We start from the raw sequence: 17,362 nt of genomic DNA, 5'->3' as shown, positions 1-17,362 counted from the left end.
GTGGCTCAGTAAGAGGTGAGGAAGCAAGCCCGAGATCCGGCACAGAAACCCTCAAGCCTTCACTCGCACTTCCCATGACCCTCTGGCAACCAAGGAATCCAGACACCAAGACCAGACAGCTAACAGTACTCAGCAAAGGGACAGACAGACCTCAAGTCCAAGGTCAAAGTGCATGCCTGCTTTTTTCTACATTTTTTTTTCACTTGCGCTTCTCAAAAATAAGGTTTAACAGAGTTCACAGATCCAAAGCAAACTTGGCCACAGGAAAGGTCTAAAACAGCCATTCATTTCACTGAATTTATTGCCAAAAATTAAAAATTTGAGAATTTAAATGTGCAGCATGCACATGCCTAGAGTCTGAAGAGGCACTGAAGTCCCTGGAACTAGACTTACAACTGCTCTGTGGGTGCTGGGAACCGAACCCAGGTGTTCATCCCTCTAGACTCATAAACTTAAAACTCTCAAGTACATTTCCTATATGATAAGGTATTTATGATGCTATTACTCATAATTTTATTGACAACCTCACTGTGCCTTTGCATAATTTCACTTTCAAGAAATGAAGGCTTCTTTACCTTAGTTTTGGTCTAAAAAAATTTTTCAAAGAACTCTTAGCTTAGAAGTAACAGTTATAGCTAAACCCTATCTGTATACTGGAGCCAAAGTTAGAGGGGTGGGATCCACAAACATCCAGCACAACGACACTCGAAAGTTCCTCCCGGAGAAAAGCAGTTCCAACAGAGTCACAGCCAGGCAAGACCACACCATGAGCCCTGTCTCTTAGGACTGCCAGCAGCTCCAATCCCAAAGAGATCAACAACCACTTTCCTTTATTCTGTCACTTCCCTCTTGGGACCTTGACACCATTCAGATCAGGCTCTGCACCACCCTCTGGAAGGCTTAACCACAGAGACCCGAGAACCCCCCTTGTCATTGTTTAGAATGCATGTTGTTTTCCTAACACACCAATGGAAACAAAGGCTACCAATTCGAAGAATGCACACTACAGAGAAAGGCAGGCTTGCAAAATGAATCCATTACAGATAATCATTTTCGGCAAATAACAGCAACATGTCCTTTTTCCCTTCACAGATATTCCTTGTTTTTACATAAATTATTTTGATATTGGGTATACTACAAAGTATAATACATAAAGATATATAATACTTTATTAACCTAGAATATATTTTCAAGTTGTCTGCAAAGGACATAAAACAAATACTCACCATCCATTTTGAATTTTACAACTTATCACACCATTTATAATTGCAATTCTATATTAAACACATGAAAAATAGCCCCAAATGCTACATCTTATATTACTGGAATCCTTAACTCCAGTGAGAATTTTGTCAAGAAAAACATTTGAATGCTTCTTATTCTGTAGCAGGCCAAGGCCAGGCGCCTGGGTGACTGACAGGTAACTGGTACTGTCACCATCACACTCAGACAAAAAGAACTTACAGATGTTAGAGTTCATTAACTCGTGAAGAAACTGAAACGGTGTTATTTTCAAGACATTCGTCACACACGCGCACATCTGTCCACCACTTCCACCTTCAGACACTGTCTTTCCAGGCAGTTACTTACATTAACCATTCTCGACAGCTGGGACTCTCAGTTCTAACGACCCTGTCTTCTAGGGGACATTCAGCAAGGCAGAGACACTCTTGGGGGTCCAAGAGGGAGTAAGAGGCACTACAGTCACCTACGTGTAGAGGGCAGATACACAGACAAACAACTCCTTGACGTGTTGCACAGTCCCCTTAACAAGGAACTAGCTACACCCTCAAAACTGTCAAGAGCAGCGAGGAAAGGAACTCTGGGTTCGCACCGGCATCACAGGCACCTACAAAAAGTACTCCAAGAACTAGATTGTGAAGGATTACTAGGGACTGAAAAATAAAAAGGAGTGTAGCATGGATCAATAAACCTAACAACAGACAAAGCTTGAGTTTATTTTAGTTAGCCACCCCTCAGAACTAGACTACACAATGACTCACAAAGACAGTCAGTGGTAAACATCTCTTGTTGCCTGAATTGACTTCCAAAATTCTCCATGTGTGTGGCAACACACTGTGCTGCGAAAGAACCCTGTCTACCTAAGTGCTAGATGGACTACATCTGAATACCTAAGCTTGATTTAGAAAGAGAGCTCAGTTGGCACACTGCATGCCTAGCACACATAGAGCCCCAGACTGGATCCCCAGCACTATGTAAGCCAGGCATGAAGACGCATGCCTATAGGCATGCAGGCAGAAGGATCAAGCATCAAAAGTCATCTCCAGACAGCCACAGGCTGGAGCTAACAGCCTGGGCTACGAAGCAAGGAGGTCCATGGGAGGACTTGGAGGGAAGAGCAGGAACGGGAAAATGCTGTAATTATTTTACTATTTAAAAAAAATCATAACTGTACAACAGTACAGAAGGACATTGGTTTTTTAATTTGTTATGGCAGAAGGACATACCGTCAATCAACACACATAATACAGTGTGACCAAAGCAAAACAACATCTGACCGTCTTAAACAAAGAGTATAAGGGAAAAACAATACGCAATTATGTAATGAATGCTACTAAGATTTCTCTCGACAGCCTAGGTGTGCGTATGGGATAATACAAAGCATGCCAGGTTTGGAGGTGATTCCTGGCTGTGTCTATGCTTCATATATCTTCCAGTTTTCATATTAAACACAGGTTAACTTTGATGACAGGAAAGTGATATATTGTAACAAAATATCTGAACTACAACTAAAAGGTTGCAATACTCTTCAAACTCTTTATCTCAGCAACTGTGGTATCAGCATATTCTTAGGACCCCAGTCTTGATGGGGAGGAAGAACAAAGATGGCATGACTCGCTTATTCAGAACATGTTACCAGACAAGATACCCCTATGGGATACTTCAGATAACTCTTTTGTTTGCTAATTTTCTATTCTCAAAATTTAGTTAGTGAATCATGACTTGAGATCTGCCCCACAGCAGTGAAGCCAGTACTGGAAACAGTCCCCTTTAATCCCATATACTATAATCATTTCAATTTCTAAACTAGAGGTCCTATAGTTCCTAAACCTAGTTTGAATTGGAGTCATGAGGCAGAAGTCATAACTAGAGATACAGATTAATCATGAGGGCAATCTATTAATCAAATCTACCTAACGGAGCCCACAACACTACATATGCATCTTCTCACATCCATGCCAGGTGAGCGATGCCTCCTGGTGCTCAGAGACAACAGAGGCAGCACCCCTGGAGCCCCTCTGGATGCTGCCTGTGCACTCGTCCGCTTCTTGATGGGACTCTGTCGAATGCAGAATGCATTCAGTTGAATTACTCAAGTTCTTCCAAAAGTCACAAGACCTAAAGAGGTTAGAAAACCCTCACCTTTCCACTCAGAAGTGAAACGAGTCTTAGTGACCAGAAATAAATTAAGAGGATTGATGGAGGAGGGTCATCTGTCTATGTGTTACTTTCATTGGTTAATAAAGAAACTGTCTTGGCCCTTTGATAGGACAGAAAATTAGGTAGGTGGAGTAAACAGAACAGAATGCTGGGAAGAAGGGAAGTGAGGCAGATGCAATGAAGCTCCGACCCAAGATAGACGTAGGCTAGAATCTTCCCGGTAATCCACAACCTCGTGGTGCTACACACATTAATAGAAATGGGTTAATTGAGACGTGAGAGTTAGCCAGTAAGAGGCTAGGGCTAATGGGCCAAGCAGTGTTTAAAAGAATACAATTTGTGTGTTGTTATTTCAGGTGTAAAGCTAGCCGTGTGGAAGCCGGGCGGGACGAAAAGCAGGCCTGCTCGCCTCATCACTACAGAGGATATAGCTGCAATAAGACAATTGAAAAAAAGCAATGTCAATGTTTTACGTTCATCTATCATCTAAAAAGAAAAAGTCTGAAAAACTCTGACCAAATGGCCTCATATAAATTCTGCAAACGCTACTGACTAGAACTTCTCCAGGAGTCACGCCACTTCACCTTATCACCATCATTAGCAGTGGGCGACATGGAGGGGAGAGACATTGTTTATTTTATTAGCAGTGGGCGACATGGAGGGGAGAGACATTGTTTATTTTGTGTTTTGCCTGCACATATGTACAAGTGACAGGAAAGCAGGAGCCAGCCAGAGGGCAGTCGGGCAGGGGACAAGTTAGAACAAAGTATAATGAAACACACAGATGACAGTACCACACTGGAGCCCAGTACTTTATATGCTCATTTATAGAATCCATTTCAATATTCAAAGTCCAAAGGAATTCCACAATTTTACTACTCTGTCTTACAATCCTGTGAGGCCTCAGGACATCAGCACCAGTGGTATAAGCTAGCAGATTATTTCTCCACTTCTTAAGCAAATAAAAGATAAAGATATATATATATACATATATATAAATATATATATATAAAGATATCCACAGATTTATTTTATATGAGCTAGTAAAAATTAAAATTTTAAAAATTTGGGAGTTAATTTTTCCCCATTAATTTCAAATTCAAAGTAGAGATGTGGGAGGGGCAACAGAATCCTTATAGCAATTTACAAAGGAAGCTGGGGGAAGCTGCTAGAATGAATGCAGAGTCCTGCAGAACTCATTTAGAAAACTACTGCAACTGGGAGGTGGCAGGGAGTAGGCTGAGAAGCAGCTTGGTGATAAAATACTTGTCCAGTACGTATGCACCTATGGGCACAACCCCAGCAAGAAAATCTAAAGAGAAAACTACAGCATAATCACTCAGTTCATAAAAATATCATTAAGCATTAATTACAAATATATTATTGTATTTTATATAATATATTACAATCTATAAATACAATATATAATATAATGAATATATAAATTTTATCATATAAATATACAAATTATGTATAATATAATTAATATATAAAATATATTATAATAAATGGCTGGATGGTGGTGGTCCACACCTTTAATCCCAGAACTTGGGAGGCAGAGGCAGGCAGAGCTCTGTAAATTCAGGCCAGCCTGTTCTACAGAGTGAGTTCCAGGACAGGCTCCAAAGCTATACAGAGAAACCCTATCTTGAAAAACAGTGTGTGTGTTATATGTTAGTAAATGATACAATGCATTAGCTAATTGTCATGTGATTATGTCTTTTTTTTTGCAATACAACTCTTTTGAGTTTTTTTTTTCTATTGTGCTCCATCACTTAGCAAAATCTTCATCCTTCCTTTTTGCAAACTCAGGTTTGCACTCATTCTACAATGCGCTACATTTCTGACCCTAAACATAAGCCAGACCTTAGAATTTCACCAATATTTGTTTCCATAACAAAAAAAAAAAAACATTAAAAATGGTAGCCCCCTGAGGAAGGAGGAGTCTAAGCTAAAGGCCAGACTGGCGTACACAGCGCAACTTTATCTCAAAACAAACAGAGGCTGGAGAGGTGGCTCAGTGGTTAAGATCACTTGTTCTTGCTGAAGACCCGGGTTTGGTCCCCAGCATCCACATGGTGACTCACAGCCATGCATTAACTCTAGCTCCAGAGGGCGCCCTCTTCTCCAGAAGCATCAGCACACACAGTACACACTGCACCCACGCAGACAAACGCACATACAAAATAAATCTTAACAAAGCAACCCACGCACACAGTGGGGAAAAAAAAAGTGAGTACTTTTAAATATCATTCTAGTGTTTCTTGATACAAAGATAAACAGGTCTAAGGATTTTTGTCATTTTTTAATGAAAAACAAAATCAAACCAAAACACAAAAGTAATCCTTATTAAATTTGAGGCTTGGGAAGAGAACAGTACCAAGGGTTGGACCCAGGACTTTGGGGCCTGTGAGAAATTTTTTTTTTTCCTGTGAGAAATTTTTAAGAGGGAAAAAAGTTCCTTTTCATTTTTAGAATTGTTCCAGCCTTCTAAACAAGGACTATCCATCCACACAGCAGTGTGTTCCCACCTCCGCATGCTTTTATGTCTAAACAGAAAATGTAAAGTATGTAGCTTATTTTTATAAAAACTACCTAAAAGAAATGTTTTATGATGAAACAACAACAAAAACTTAATGAAACCTTCATTTGCCATTCCAGTTTTTCATCCAATAGACCAGATCACAATTATAACAAGTCCAGACTGTCGAAAAGTGATGGCGCACGCCCTTACCCCAGTACTCAGGAAGCATAGGCAGGCAGAGCTCGGCAGGTTCGGGCTCTGGTCTACAGAGCGAGTGCCATGACAGGTTCCAAAGCTATAGAGAAACCCTTGTCTCAAAAAACCAAAAAAGAAAAGAAAAATGAAGAAGAAGAAAAAAAAGCCCAGACTATATTAGTATTTTGAAATTATGTAAATAATTTTAATACAACCAGTTCTTCCTTTATCTGAGTACCTTTGAGTGATCTGATCTTTTTCTATAATCAAGATCAAGGCTCACCATTATAGCGTTAGCGGGAAACCTGGTACCAGGGAAAGTTCCAAGAATCCACAAGGATGACCCCAGCTAAGACTCTAAGTAATAGTGGAGAGGGTGCCCAAACTGGCCTTCCCCTGCGATCAGAGTGATCACTACCTTGTCATCATGGAACCTTCATCCAGTAACTGATGGATGCAGATGCAGAGGTCCACAGCTAGCACTGGGCTGAGCTCCCAGACTCCAGTTGAAGAAAGGGAGGAGCGATAATATGAGCAAAGGGGTCAAGACCATGGTGAGAAAACCCACAGAGACAGCTGACCTGAGCTAGTGGAAACTCACTGACTCTGGACTGATAGCTGGGGAACCTGCACAGGACCAAACTAGGCCCTCTGAATGCGGGTGACAGTTGTGTGGCTGGGGCAGTTTGTGGGGTCACTGGCAGTGGGATCAGGATTTATCCCTAGTGCTTGAACTGTCTTTTTGGAGCCCATTCCCTATGGAAGGATTTCTTGCTCAGCCTAAGATATAGGGGGGGGGGGGGCTCGGGGATACTTTGTTGGCTTCCCTCTGAAAAATAGATGGGGGCTGGGGTGGGGGAAGGGTGAGAGGAGTGAAAGAGGAGGAAAGGGAGAGAGAACTGGGATTGGTATGTAAAATTAAAGACTGTTTTATAAAAAAAAGTGTATGTAAATTTAAAAAAACAAGGCTCACTACATTCTGTACATGAAATAGCTTTAAGGAGGCAATGTGCCAACCGCGTTAATACAGCAATCAGCAGAACAGAGTTACTGGTTTCTAATTATTTACAGGACACTTAAAAGAGTAACGTGAAATCAGCTTCACGGAGACTGGTAATAAACGGCAGTGCGCTCCAGTATGCTGAGCAGCTAGCCATGGGCGCAGAGGCACACCCACCTTTAGAAGGAGCTGCCCTGCTCAAACACAGGGCAGTCAGAAGTGGCGCGGCAGGGGCAAAGGACCAGGCTGGTGACTTTTAAGACAGTGTGCCTGGATGGCAGACCACACACCCCAGTGTTCTAACACAAAACAAAATGCTGCCTTTTCCGGTGACCAGCATTATGAAGCAATCCAAATAAAATGTGCAAAAGGCAAACAAGCTTGAAAAGGCAAATTCAGCAATTTAATTTCTAAACACAAATGTAAAGACTCAAGGCTTCAACTCAATGCATGCTGTTTTCTCATGAGCACCACTGTGCGTTACTTCACACTCCAGACAGAGCCTGTCTTAAACCAAAAAGCAAACCAACGAGGCTACTGCATCTACTTCAGGCAGACCTCAGTGCTGGGCTTCAGCAATGGAGAGGCCGAGGCAGAACTGCCGCAAGTTCAGGCTAGCCTCGACTACACACTGCGAATCTGTCTTCAGTTCTCAACGGAACGCCTGGACGAGCCAGCCAGGACAGGAAGATGTACCCATGAAATCTCCATGATACAAGACTGGCATGACCACCAAATGACATGCCAATATGAAGAAATGCCACAAGGTCCGACATCTAGACAAGAGCTACAAGTGGTTAGCGGCTGACAAGAGAGGGAGATCAGGCTACTCCCAAATGTGTTAGGTATCTGACCCCCATTAGTCAGCCATAAACATAAATAATGCTAAATGAACTCAAGTTGTATGTGTGTGTGTGTGTATATATGCAAGTGCACACGCACACACATACAATAACAATTACGGAAGAGATCATGAAGTGGAAGGACGGGCACGAGGGGGCCAGAGCTGGGAAGAGGGAGAAGCGAGGGCACAGGTACCTTGATTTGGCTGCATGTTCATGTTTGGTCTGGGACCATAGTTTCCCATTGGCTGCCCTTGGCTCATTGTCATCTGGTTCTGCACAGGCATGCTCTGGGATGATGGCACCGAATGGTTGTAGCCTCCCATGGAGCCGTGGCTACTTGAAGGCATATTCATGGAACTGTTTGTCATGTTGAGCTGATTGGGTCCAGGTCCCTGCATTGGTATATGGTTAGGCCCTTTGAAGAGAAATGGTCAGAATGGAAAATGAGTTAAAGGGATACATGGTACAAGTTTTTATTACTGCAGTACAGCCTAAGCAACAACTTGAATATTTAGTCAACAGGAACTGTGAACAGTTTAAACAGGTAACTCTGACAAGGTCTGTGCTGCTATTTTCCCACCTTAAGAGAGGAGGAAATTGACCTCGGAAAACCAGAAATTGTATGAGAGGAATAAGGAAGGAACACTAGCTTGCTAGGCAATGAGACTCATGGAGTATTAAGTGTGCAGTTCTAGCAGACATAAGCAAACAGAGGACAGGCCAAGGGAACACACTGCCCAGTACATAATGCAGCAAATGATAAGCAATGGTGACATTTATAGCCATGGGCAACAGAGACAGAGTCCAGCCGAGAGGGCAGTGACAATTGGATAGCCATTTGGAAAACCACCCAGCTGGAGCACTACCTCATTTCTTCCTCTAAAACTAACTTCATTATGTATAAAACATGTAAATATTAAAGGAAAAACAAATCATGAAAGATAATTTCAAACATGAGAACTTTGAAAATAATCTTGGAAGGGGAAGGTCTTAGGTATGCTTGGAATCTCCGAGCCATAATAAATAAATTTAGTTACATAAAAATGAATTTGAACATATCAAAACAACTAAAATAGAATCTGGGGACATGGCTCAGTGTAGGTAAAGTGCTTGTCATGCAGGCATGAGAACCTGTGTTGGATACCCAGAACATGTGTGAAACACAGAGCAAGACAGCTGACCTGTAATCCCTGAGGCCTGCTGGACGGCAGACCTGTAATCCCTGAGGCCTGCTGGACGGCAGACCTGTAATCCCTGCGGCCTGCTGGACGGCAGACCTGTAATCCCTGCGGCCTGCTGGACGGCAGACCTGTAATCCCTGAGGCCTGCTGGACGGCAGACCTGTAATCCCTGAGGCCTGCTGGCCAACTAGCCTAGTCCGGTCAGTCTAGATTCAGCATGACCTGTCTAGAACCCTGATCCAGCTTACCACGAAGGAACACTCTCATACACTGCTGAAGGGATGTGAAGCTAAGTTAAGTACTGCTTTATTTTTATACGGAGTAATCTGCAATGACTAGCAAACTTTAAAATGTACTGGTTTATAGCACAGAATAGTCTGTCGCACAGACTGGCCTCAAATTCACTGTGCAGCAAGGATCATCTTGAACTCCTGAACCTCCTGTCTCCTACCTCTGAAGTGTTGGGATTACAGGTATTTACCACTACACCCAGGTTGAAATGTACTTTACACCCATCATAAAATGTACTTGTAATCCAATAATTTAAGTTCTAGGATTCTATGTATGTTCTGAAGTACACGTATGCATGGAAGCAAAAATATGTGCACATGCATATGCACAGACATACCAAAACACTAGAAACTTCATTTCCGTCACCAGGCAATGGTGTACCATAAAGAAGGGTGAGGACGGAGAGCACCCAGGTTTGATTCCCACCACCCACCACAGCCCCACAACTTCTTTAAGTATAGTCCCACGGGGTCCTAGACCCTCTACTGGCTTCCTTGGGTACTGGAATACATATGGTACAGACATACAAAGCAGGCAAACATCTATACATTAAAAAAAGGATGTGAATGGGCGCCAAATGAGACAGCTGTCTGATGGAAAGTTTATGTAAAGGGTGTTTCTTAGGAAGGGGAGACAGGGGTGGGGATGAGGGAAGGGAAGGGAGGGGAGGGGAGGGGAAGAGAGGAGGTGAGGGGAGGGAACTAGAAATTACAGGAGCCTCTTTTCCTTTCTCCCCAGACCCAGAACTAAGCATCTGAAGAAGCAAGCATGCAGAAACACCTGTGCCTTTTGATTTTGGTTCCACAGGAGTGTGAACTTACTTTTACTTTCAAGGCTTAAAAGCAAATCAAAGAAAATCTTGTCATTAACATGGTCTACAGATGAGTTCCAGGCCAGCCAGGATTACACAAAGGAACCCTGTCTCAACACAAACAAAAAACTACTAGGAAATTCAAAACAGATGGGAGAAATATAAGCTATTGGTCTTCCAATTTCTCTTACACCAAACAGTAAATGTTCTTTTAAGATAGTACTGGGTATTTAGAAATTACTGTTTTAGAAGCTCTGCGGTATTCTAGACAATCTCATCATTAGTTGACAATCTTTGTTCATAGAAAGTCATTTATGGATTTGCCTTAGCAGGTGAGAGTATTCACTGCTGTGCAAGCCTGCTGATCTGAGTTCCACATTGGGAATCTACATGAAGAGTCAGATCCAGTGGCACACACCTGAAATCTCAACACTCCTGCAATGACATGGAGAGAGGCAGAATCCACAGGAGAGCTAGCCTGAGCCCAGAGAGCAGAGAGTCAGTCCACGGGTGAGCTAGCCTGAGCCCAGAGTGCAGAGTCAGTCCACGGGTGAGCTAGCCTGAGCCCAGAGAGCAGAGAGTCAGTCCACGGGTGAGCTAGCCTGAGCCCAGAGTGCAGAGTCAGTCCACAGGTGAGCTAGCCTGAGCCCAGAGTGCAGAGTCAGTCCACAGGTGAGCTAGCCTGAGCCCAGAGAACAGAGAGTCAGTCCACGGGTGAGCTAGCCTGAGCCCAGAGTGCACGAGATCCTGCCTCAGAAAGGCGGACAGCTAGTTCCTCGATTTTCCTGACTATCCACATGACACATCCACGTACATAAGCATTTCAAAATTGTTAATAAAAAAGGACATACCTTTATTTGGCTTTATAAATAAACCAAGATGTTAAACTAACAATAATTGCATGTTTCTCAGCTGTTTACTTGATCTTAGGCCTCACTGTCATCTGGAGAGTTAGGTACGAGTTCTAATCAAAGGTTCTACCACAAAGCTCCCAACGGGCTAACCTGGACTAGCATTGTGTCTCAGTTCTAAAGTGGCGTGTGTGTCCTAGAGAGCCACACACTGACTTGGCAAGAAGCTTTCTCTCAACTACAGTCTAACTGCCTATACCCCTACCTCCATGCTGTGAGGGAGGAGAAGCGGAGAAAGACCATTTGCCTCCTAATTAACAACAGCACACCGATCCTCTAAGCCACGCTACCTTGTCTCTTCTACTCAGCGTTCTCCTCTTTGGTTCTTTTACTAAATCCGCCATCCTTGGGTACACAACCAGTCAGAGACTGTTCTGAGCACATCAACTCTCCAGGTCAATAATAAAAATGGTTCTGCTCTTCCAATTTACTCTATTGCTAATTGAATGGTGCTCTTTTCAACTCTGCTAGTGAAAATATCTTAGTCTTTGGAAAGTAAAAATATTCTCACATTAAAGGTAGAGTAAGCTTTATCAAAACTTATGCTATAGACTATTATAAAAACAAAAATAGTTTAAGGATACTTTTTGGCAGAAGGTTCAGTAGATAAATACCCAAGTAGCCTAAAAAGATCACTATTATACTGATTCTAGGGTTAAAATGGATAAATGGAACGGCTCACTATTAAGAGAGCTTATATTACTTTTCAGTTTTTAATACTGTCTCTAAATCAATTTCCATTTTAATGATACTCTATAAACATATGTACTAACAAGAATCTAGATTTGGCTTCAGAACTATCTGCAAGGAAATATTAAATACACCAGCCCCTCGGGGACAGTTCCGCTCCTGTACCCAGGCCTTTTGCAGTGTTCCTATTTCTGAAAGATCAATACGTTTTTAGGTAAATAAATGTCATGGTTCTTTTTCATGAACAGGCCTTAATTCTTAAGCCATGGCAAAATCCCTTTCGCCCCCAAAAGCTCCTAAAGCCAACTGTATTGCAGAGTTTCAGACAGACTAAATTTAGCCAGTTCTGTTCATCCGAGGAATGCTGTGTGTCAGCTACACCGAAGCCCAAGGGCGGCCTGATAAGCACTGAATACAGGTCACGTCGCTCTGCAGCTAACAAACTCGAAGAGAGCCTGGACTCGGGGGCATTCAAAGCAGTTTTGTCATCAACAATCTAGTGTCCCCTGAGTCCCCATGTCGTTTCAGTTGCTAAGCAACTCTGGTGTTAATGTCTTAGAGGAGAGAACTTACCAGGCATCTGGCCGTTCATCTGGTTCTGCATGTGTGGGGCAGGAGGGCCCCCACCCACCATTCCATCTGAAGGCATGTTGTGAGAACGGGGAGGGGGCGGAGGGCCGCTCTGACTCATCCCTCCAGGACCCATAGGCATATTCTGTGTGGGCGGCTGAAAGAAGACAGTTTTAGTAAACCAAGAGAAACAGAAAAAATTCATATGGAATGGCTGCTGTCTATATTAGTAAACTGAATACAAACAAAACAATAAATGCATATCAATGTCTTGTAATGTATCTTAATGATGGACTTATTAAAATCATATTTAATATCCCTCACAACCTCAAGTGCTTGGAAAGTAGACTACAGTTAAAGTGGGCTCTAACGTATACAATCTCACAGTGAAATGGAATTTTCTAATAGGCTATACAGACTTTTCATTTATTGACGATCTCTAATGTGTCTATTATTTAAATTACATTAAAAACCTAAGTGTCTTTTCATTGTGAACATAGTTGGAAGTTTATTAATGGTAGACTTTTACCTGCAAATGAGATAACAACAGCACAGTACACAAAGAGCGAGAAAGAACAATGTCTTCTACTTAGAGGGGGAGCACTGGCAGTGAAAGAATGGTAAACAGCTCAGCTTATTTCTGTGCCCGTCAAGGGTTAGGAAAGGGTACACAGACAGGGGCCTCTAAAGGATGCCTCTGGCAAACTTTTGAAGAAAACTACTCACTAAATATGAGAGCTCACAAAAGGGTTAAAGGAAACACACACACAAAGATCTTCAACACTCTGTCCCACTTCTTATGTGAAAAAGGCAAATGGCTGATTAGTTTCTTTCCAAGCCCTCATTTTCAGTCTGCAGGTTATAAAGGTGTAGAGATACACACTATTAAGGTCTACACATCTCTTCTGCTGTCTCTCCTTCCTCCTTCCAGACCTTCTGCTGATGGCCTCTTCAGCAGCCCAACCATATCTGTCACCTCTTATGCAGCTTTCAGATTTGAACACAGCAGCACTTGGCAGACATCAGAAGACTCATTGTTAATGAATCGCTAAAAGTTGCAGAAATATTGGTTCTTTCTATTTTTGTAGACCAGCCTGGCCTCAATCCCACACTATTCACCTGCCTCTGCCTCCTGAGTGCTGGGACTAAAGGTATGCACCACCATCTCCAGGCAGTGTTTGGAAAAAAAAAAAAAAACACTTTTTTCTTTCCTCCCTCCCTCTCTCCCCCCTCTAAGAAACCTAAGGGTTTCGCTGTAGCTTTGGAGCCTATCCTGGAACTAGCTCTCTTAAACCAGGCTGTCCTTGAACTCACAGAGATTTGCCTGCCTCTGCCTCCTGAGTGCTGGGATTAGCATGCAACACCACCTCCCAGCTTTATCAGTAAATCCAGATCACTAATTTTTAGTAAAAATTTTAAAATCTCATATTCAGGTCTTTGTTTAACTTGTATCATTGCACACTTAATAATTTGGTTCTGATTTAAAAAGAAAAAAGAAACAAATCACACTTCTTAGTTTTAATTATTATCCATCACTTACCAATCTGATTAACTCTTTGCCATTCAATCTATAACACATCCTGGATCACTATTATCATTACAAGGCATAACAAACAAACACACTTGATCATAAGTCATAAAGTGCTGGGAAACAAAAGCAAGCTGAAGAGAAACTGAAGGCTAGCCCACCAGAAAGAGTCAAATGTAAGACCACACAATGCCTTTGGCCTTTTCCTCTGCTGTGCTGTGCACAGGAAGAGCCCCAGTAGAAAGAAATAGATGTTTGGAATCTTTGACAAGCAGAAAAAAGAAAATTTAAGTATAAAACATCAAGAGCAGAACCATGTGAAGGGGAAATTGGTAGCCTGGAAGAGACAGAGGGAAGCAGATGCTGGGAGCTAGCTAACTGCTGGAGTGTGGGGCCACCAAGTCAGAGGGGCTTTCATGGAGGACTGGAGGGGACTCAAGGCTCCTCTTAAACTAAGGTCAAACCCCAAGACTGGTCTTAACAAGTCTAACTCGAGCCTCACTAAATTTAAGATTATCCCTGGTATTTCAACACTGAAGGCAAATGAATCCCTTTGGAAGAATAACATGGAAGTGTACTGCTGGAATCTTCAGCCACAAGCCTGACGTTCTGTTTAAAAAAAGAAAAGAAAAGAAAAGAAAACTCACAGGGCATTATGAAAAGCAGGAGTAAACACCCAACACCAGCAGGACAGCTGTAACAATAGCAAAGTAAAAACTAGACAAAGCAGCAAGTATTAGAGGGACAGAAACATTCACAGAGACTAGGTAGGGGTGTAAAAAAAGTGCAGGCTCCAGGGCAAATGTCACCTCTCAACAAAGCTTAACACCAACTCAGCACTGAATCTAGCAATTTCAACTCTTGTACATACACTGCAAAACTTGCAGATAAAACACCCACTAAGGCATCCCTCAAAAGAACCCCAGGTGAAGTGAATGTAATACCTGCCAGCAGCGAACGGATAAACAAACATGGAAAGTCATCACACAGAAACACTACAGTAGTGATGCATGCTTATCAGGGTGAGCCCAAAAGACACCAAGTGAAGGAGGCTACACAAGAGGCTGTCATGTGACTCCATCTTTACAAATGCCAGGTCAACAAATAGAGGCAAACAGCAGATTAGTTGTTGCCAGTGAGTCGTAAAAAGGAGAACTGATTTAGTGGCATCAGACACAAGTTTTTCTTTTTTAAGAATTCTCCTTTTTTAATGTATAGGTGTTTAGCCTATATGTATAAAATACATATGTATACCACATGCCTGCCTGGTGTCCAAGGAGACCAGAACAGAGCATTGGATACATGGGAACTGGAGCTACAGATGCTGTGGCTGCCTCTCGGGTGTGGAAACTAAACCCAGGTCTTTCACAAAACCAGCTCATGCTTTTAGCCACTGAGCCAGCTGTCCAGCGCAGATGGGAACTGTTGTGTTTTGTGTGTGAAATGACACAGTGTAATGGTAAAGGCTGTGTGCTTTACAATGGCCAACAGAGAGACTGTTTTATAGAAATTTTACTTCAATCCAAAAGGATAAACAAATCAGAGGATAATAGTAAAGTTTTAAATTTTTATTTTTTTTTTTATTATATGTGCATTGGGGATAGGGGGGAATTGTCAGAATGCAATCGGAGACAGCTGGTTCTCTCCTTTCATAATGTGGGTCCCAGGAACCAAATTCAGATGGTAAGGCTTGGCACCTTTACAGGTTAAAAACCTCCCCAATTCTATAAATAATAAAGACATGTAAAGCATTCAAATTTTTGAGTTGTCAAAAACTTAAAAGTAACCATGTTTGATATTAGCAAAAACGGGAGAAAAAAAAACCAAAAAATCAGGAAAATGGAGAATTTCTGTAAAGTCCTATAAGAAAGTCAGGTGTAAATCCCTGAATTAGAAATAAAATCACAGAAATTAAGACAGCAATAGTTAGAAACAACAGAACAGGTCTGGGATGTGATTTATAGACAGAGACGTTCAAGAGGGACAAGACAAACACACCAAAGGAGTGCCCATGAGCTCGGGACAGAACTGCTGTAAAGAGCGTGTCTAGCGCACAAAAGGCCCTGGGGTTGAGGCCAGCACAAAGTGCAAAAGCCCATACAACATCTACCTGGAGTTAGAGAACAGAGTAGAACAGAGCAGGAGATCCTGGCTGAGCTTCCCAAAGCTAAGCAAAGACTCCTGTGAAGCACAAAGACACAAAGCGATAACAAACCAGTCACAACTCCACACGAAGACAAAACACTCTTCTCTCCATCCTGAGAATGAAATAAAAATTCTTTAAGGTGAGCAAAAGCTAGAATTTGTTACAAGAAAGAGGTTCACTGAAAAATAACCAGGGTCTGGAGACGTGAGTTCTGTTCCCAACCTGTAAGCTCCAGCTCCAGGGGACCAGACAACTTTTCTGCCTCTGAGGACAACAGAAACAAAGAAAGTGCAGGCATGTAGGCAAACTCTCATATACAGAAAGAAATTCTGTAAACCTTTTAAACAGTAAATAACTATATAGGAGCACATGTTTGAAAGTGTATGAAGGAATGAATGAATTAGTAGATATATCAACTAACAGAAATGACTATTAACATTCACAATAACGAAGACATAAGAGGGGCTGAGCCATGGGTACCAGAAGGAAAAGAGGACACTCTCCGGGATAAACCCAGACACCCTCCGGGATAAACCCAGACACCCAACAGCAGGACTGACCGTAGAGCTGTGCACTTCTTATCACAACTTTAAGGATCTGAGAAGCAAAAACCGAGAGAATGACAAGAAAGGAAACCAGAGAGAAAGCCGGAGATTTTTCAACATACTTCTCTCAGTAATTCACAAAACGCCAAAAACAAAAGACAAATCAAAACGGCTGAAACCAGAAGGCCGGCACAATTCACTACAAACCACTAACAAAATCACATTATACAAAGAAGCAACCACAGGAAATCAGAAGTAATTTTTAACTGAACGATAATTAAAATGCAACATGGAAATTTGTGGTAGGCCAGCATGGGGTGCACACACAGAATCCTGACCCCCGGGCAAAGCTGGAGGAACATCAAGTCTGAGGCACCTGAACTACACGGTAAGATCCCGGTTCAAAAAGGACCCAGAACCATGAGATACAGCAAGATTATACAGATGGTAGTTTGTGGTTTAAAGAAAATCAAACTCTGATTCTTTAGACTACCAATAACCAACAACCCTTAGCAGGAATTATCTACAAGTTTACAGAAACTAAGGGTCAGGCAGCAACCAACACTCAACAGACTAAAAGACAGCTAGAGACCTTCAGAACAACTTTAACAGGTGTCTGATAATCCAGATGAAGTAGACAAAGCATCTGAAATATGTAGCTTAAGGAAATGGACACAAAATACAGCAAGTCTGAGAGTTGTGTGTGGCTCAGCAGTAGGGCAC

At 42.2% G+C, this 17,362-nt stretch overlaps 1 protein-coding gene across 3 annotated transcripts in view; it reads right to left on the bottom strand.

Annotated features, from left to right (window-relative positions):
- Window positions 1-17,362, bottom strand: part of LOC121453409 (protein SSXT) — a 55,490-nt gene that overhangs the window by 16,115 nt on the left and 22,013 nt on the right. For all 3 annotated transcript variants that reach the window (XM_041660158.1, XM_041660159.1, XM_041660160.1), the window contains exons 4-5: window positions 12,424-12,577; window positions 8,160-8,381 (exon numbers count right to left, since the gene is read on the bottom strand). In XM_041660158.1, the coding sequence (XP_041516092.1) occupies window positions 8,160-8,381; window positions 12,424-12,577 (376 nt within the window). The remainder of the gene's footprint in view (window positions 1-8,159; window positions 8,382-12,423; window positions 12,578-17,362) is intronic.

This window comes from Microtus oregoni, unplaced genomic scaffold, assembly GCF_018167655.1.
Source record: "Microtus oregoni isolate MIOR12 unplaced genomic scaffold, Mior012 000011F_ref0000422, whole genome shotgun sequence".
In the NCBI taxonomy this organism is placed as follows: domain Eukaryota; kingdom Metazoa; phylum Chordata; class Mammalia; order Rodentia; family Cricetidae; genus Microtus; species Microtus oregoni.
The sequence above is the reverse complement of the archived record's forward strand: the minus strand, read 5'-3'. Positions and strand labels throughout refer to the sequence as shown.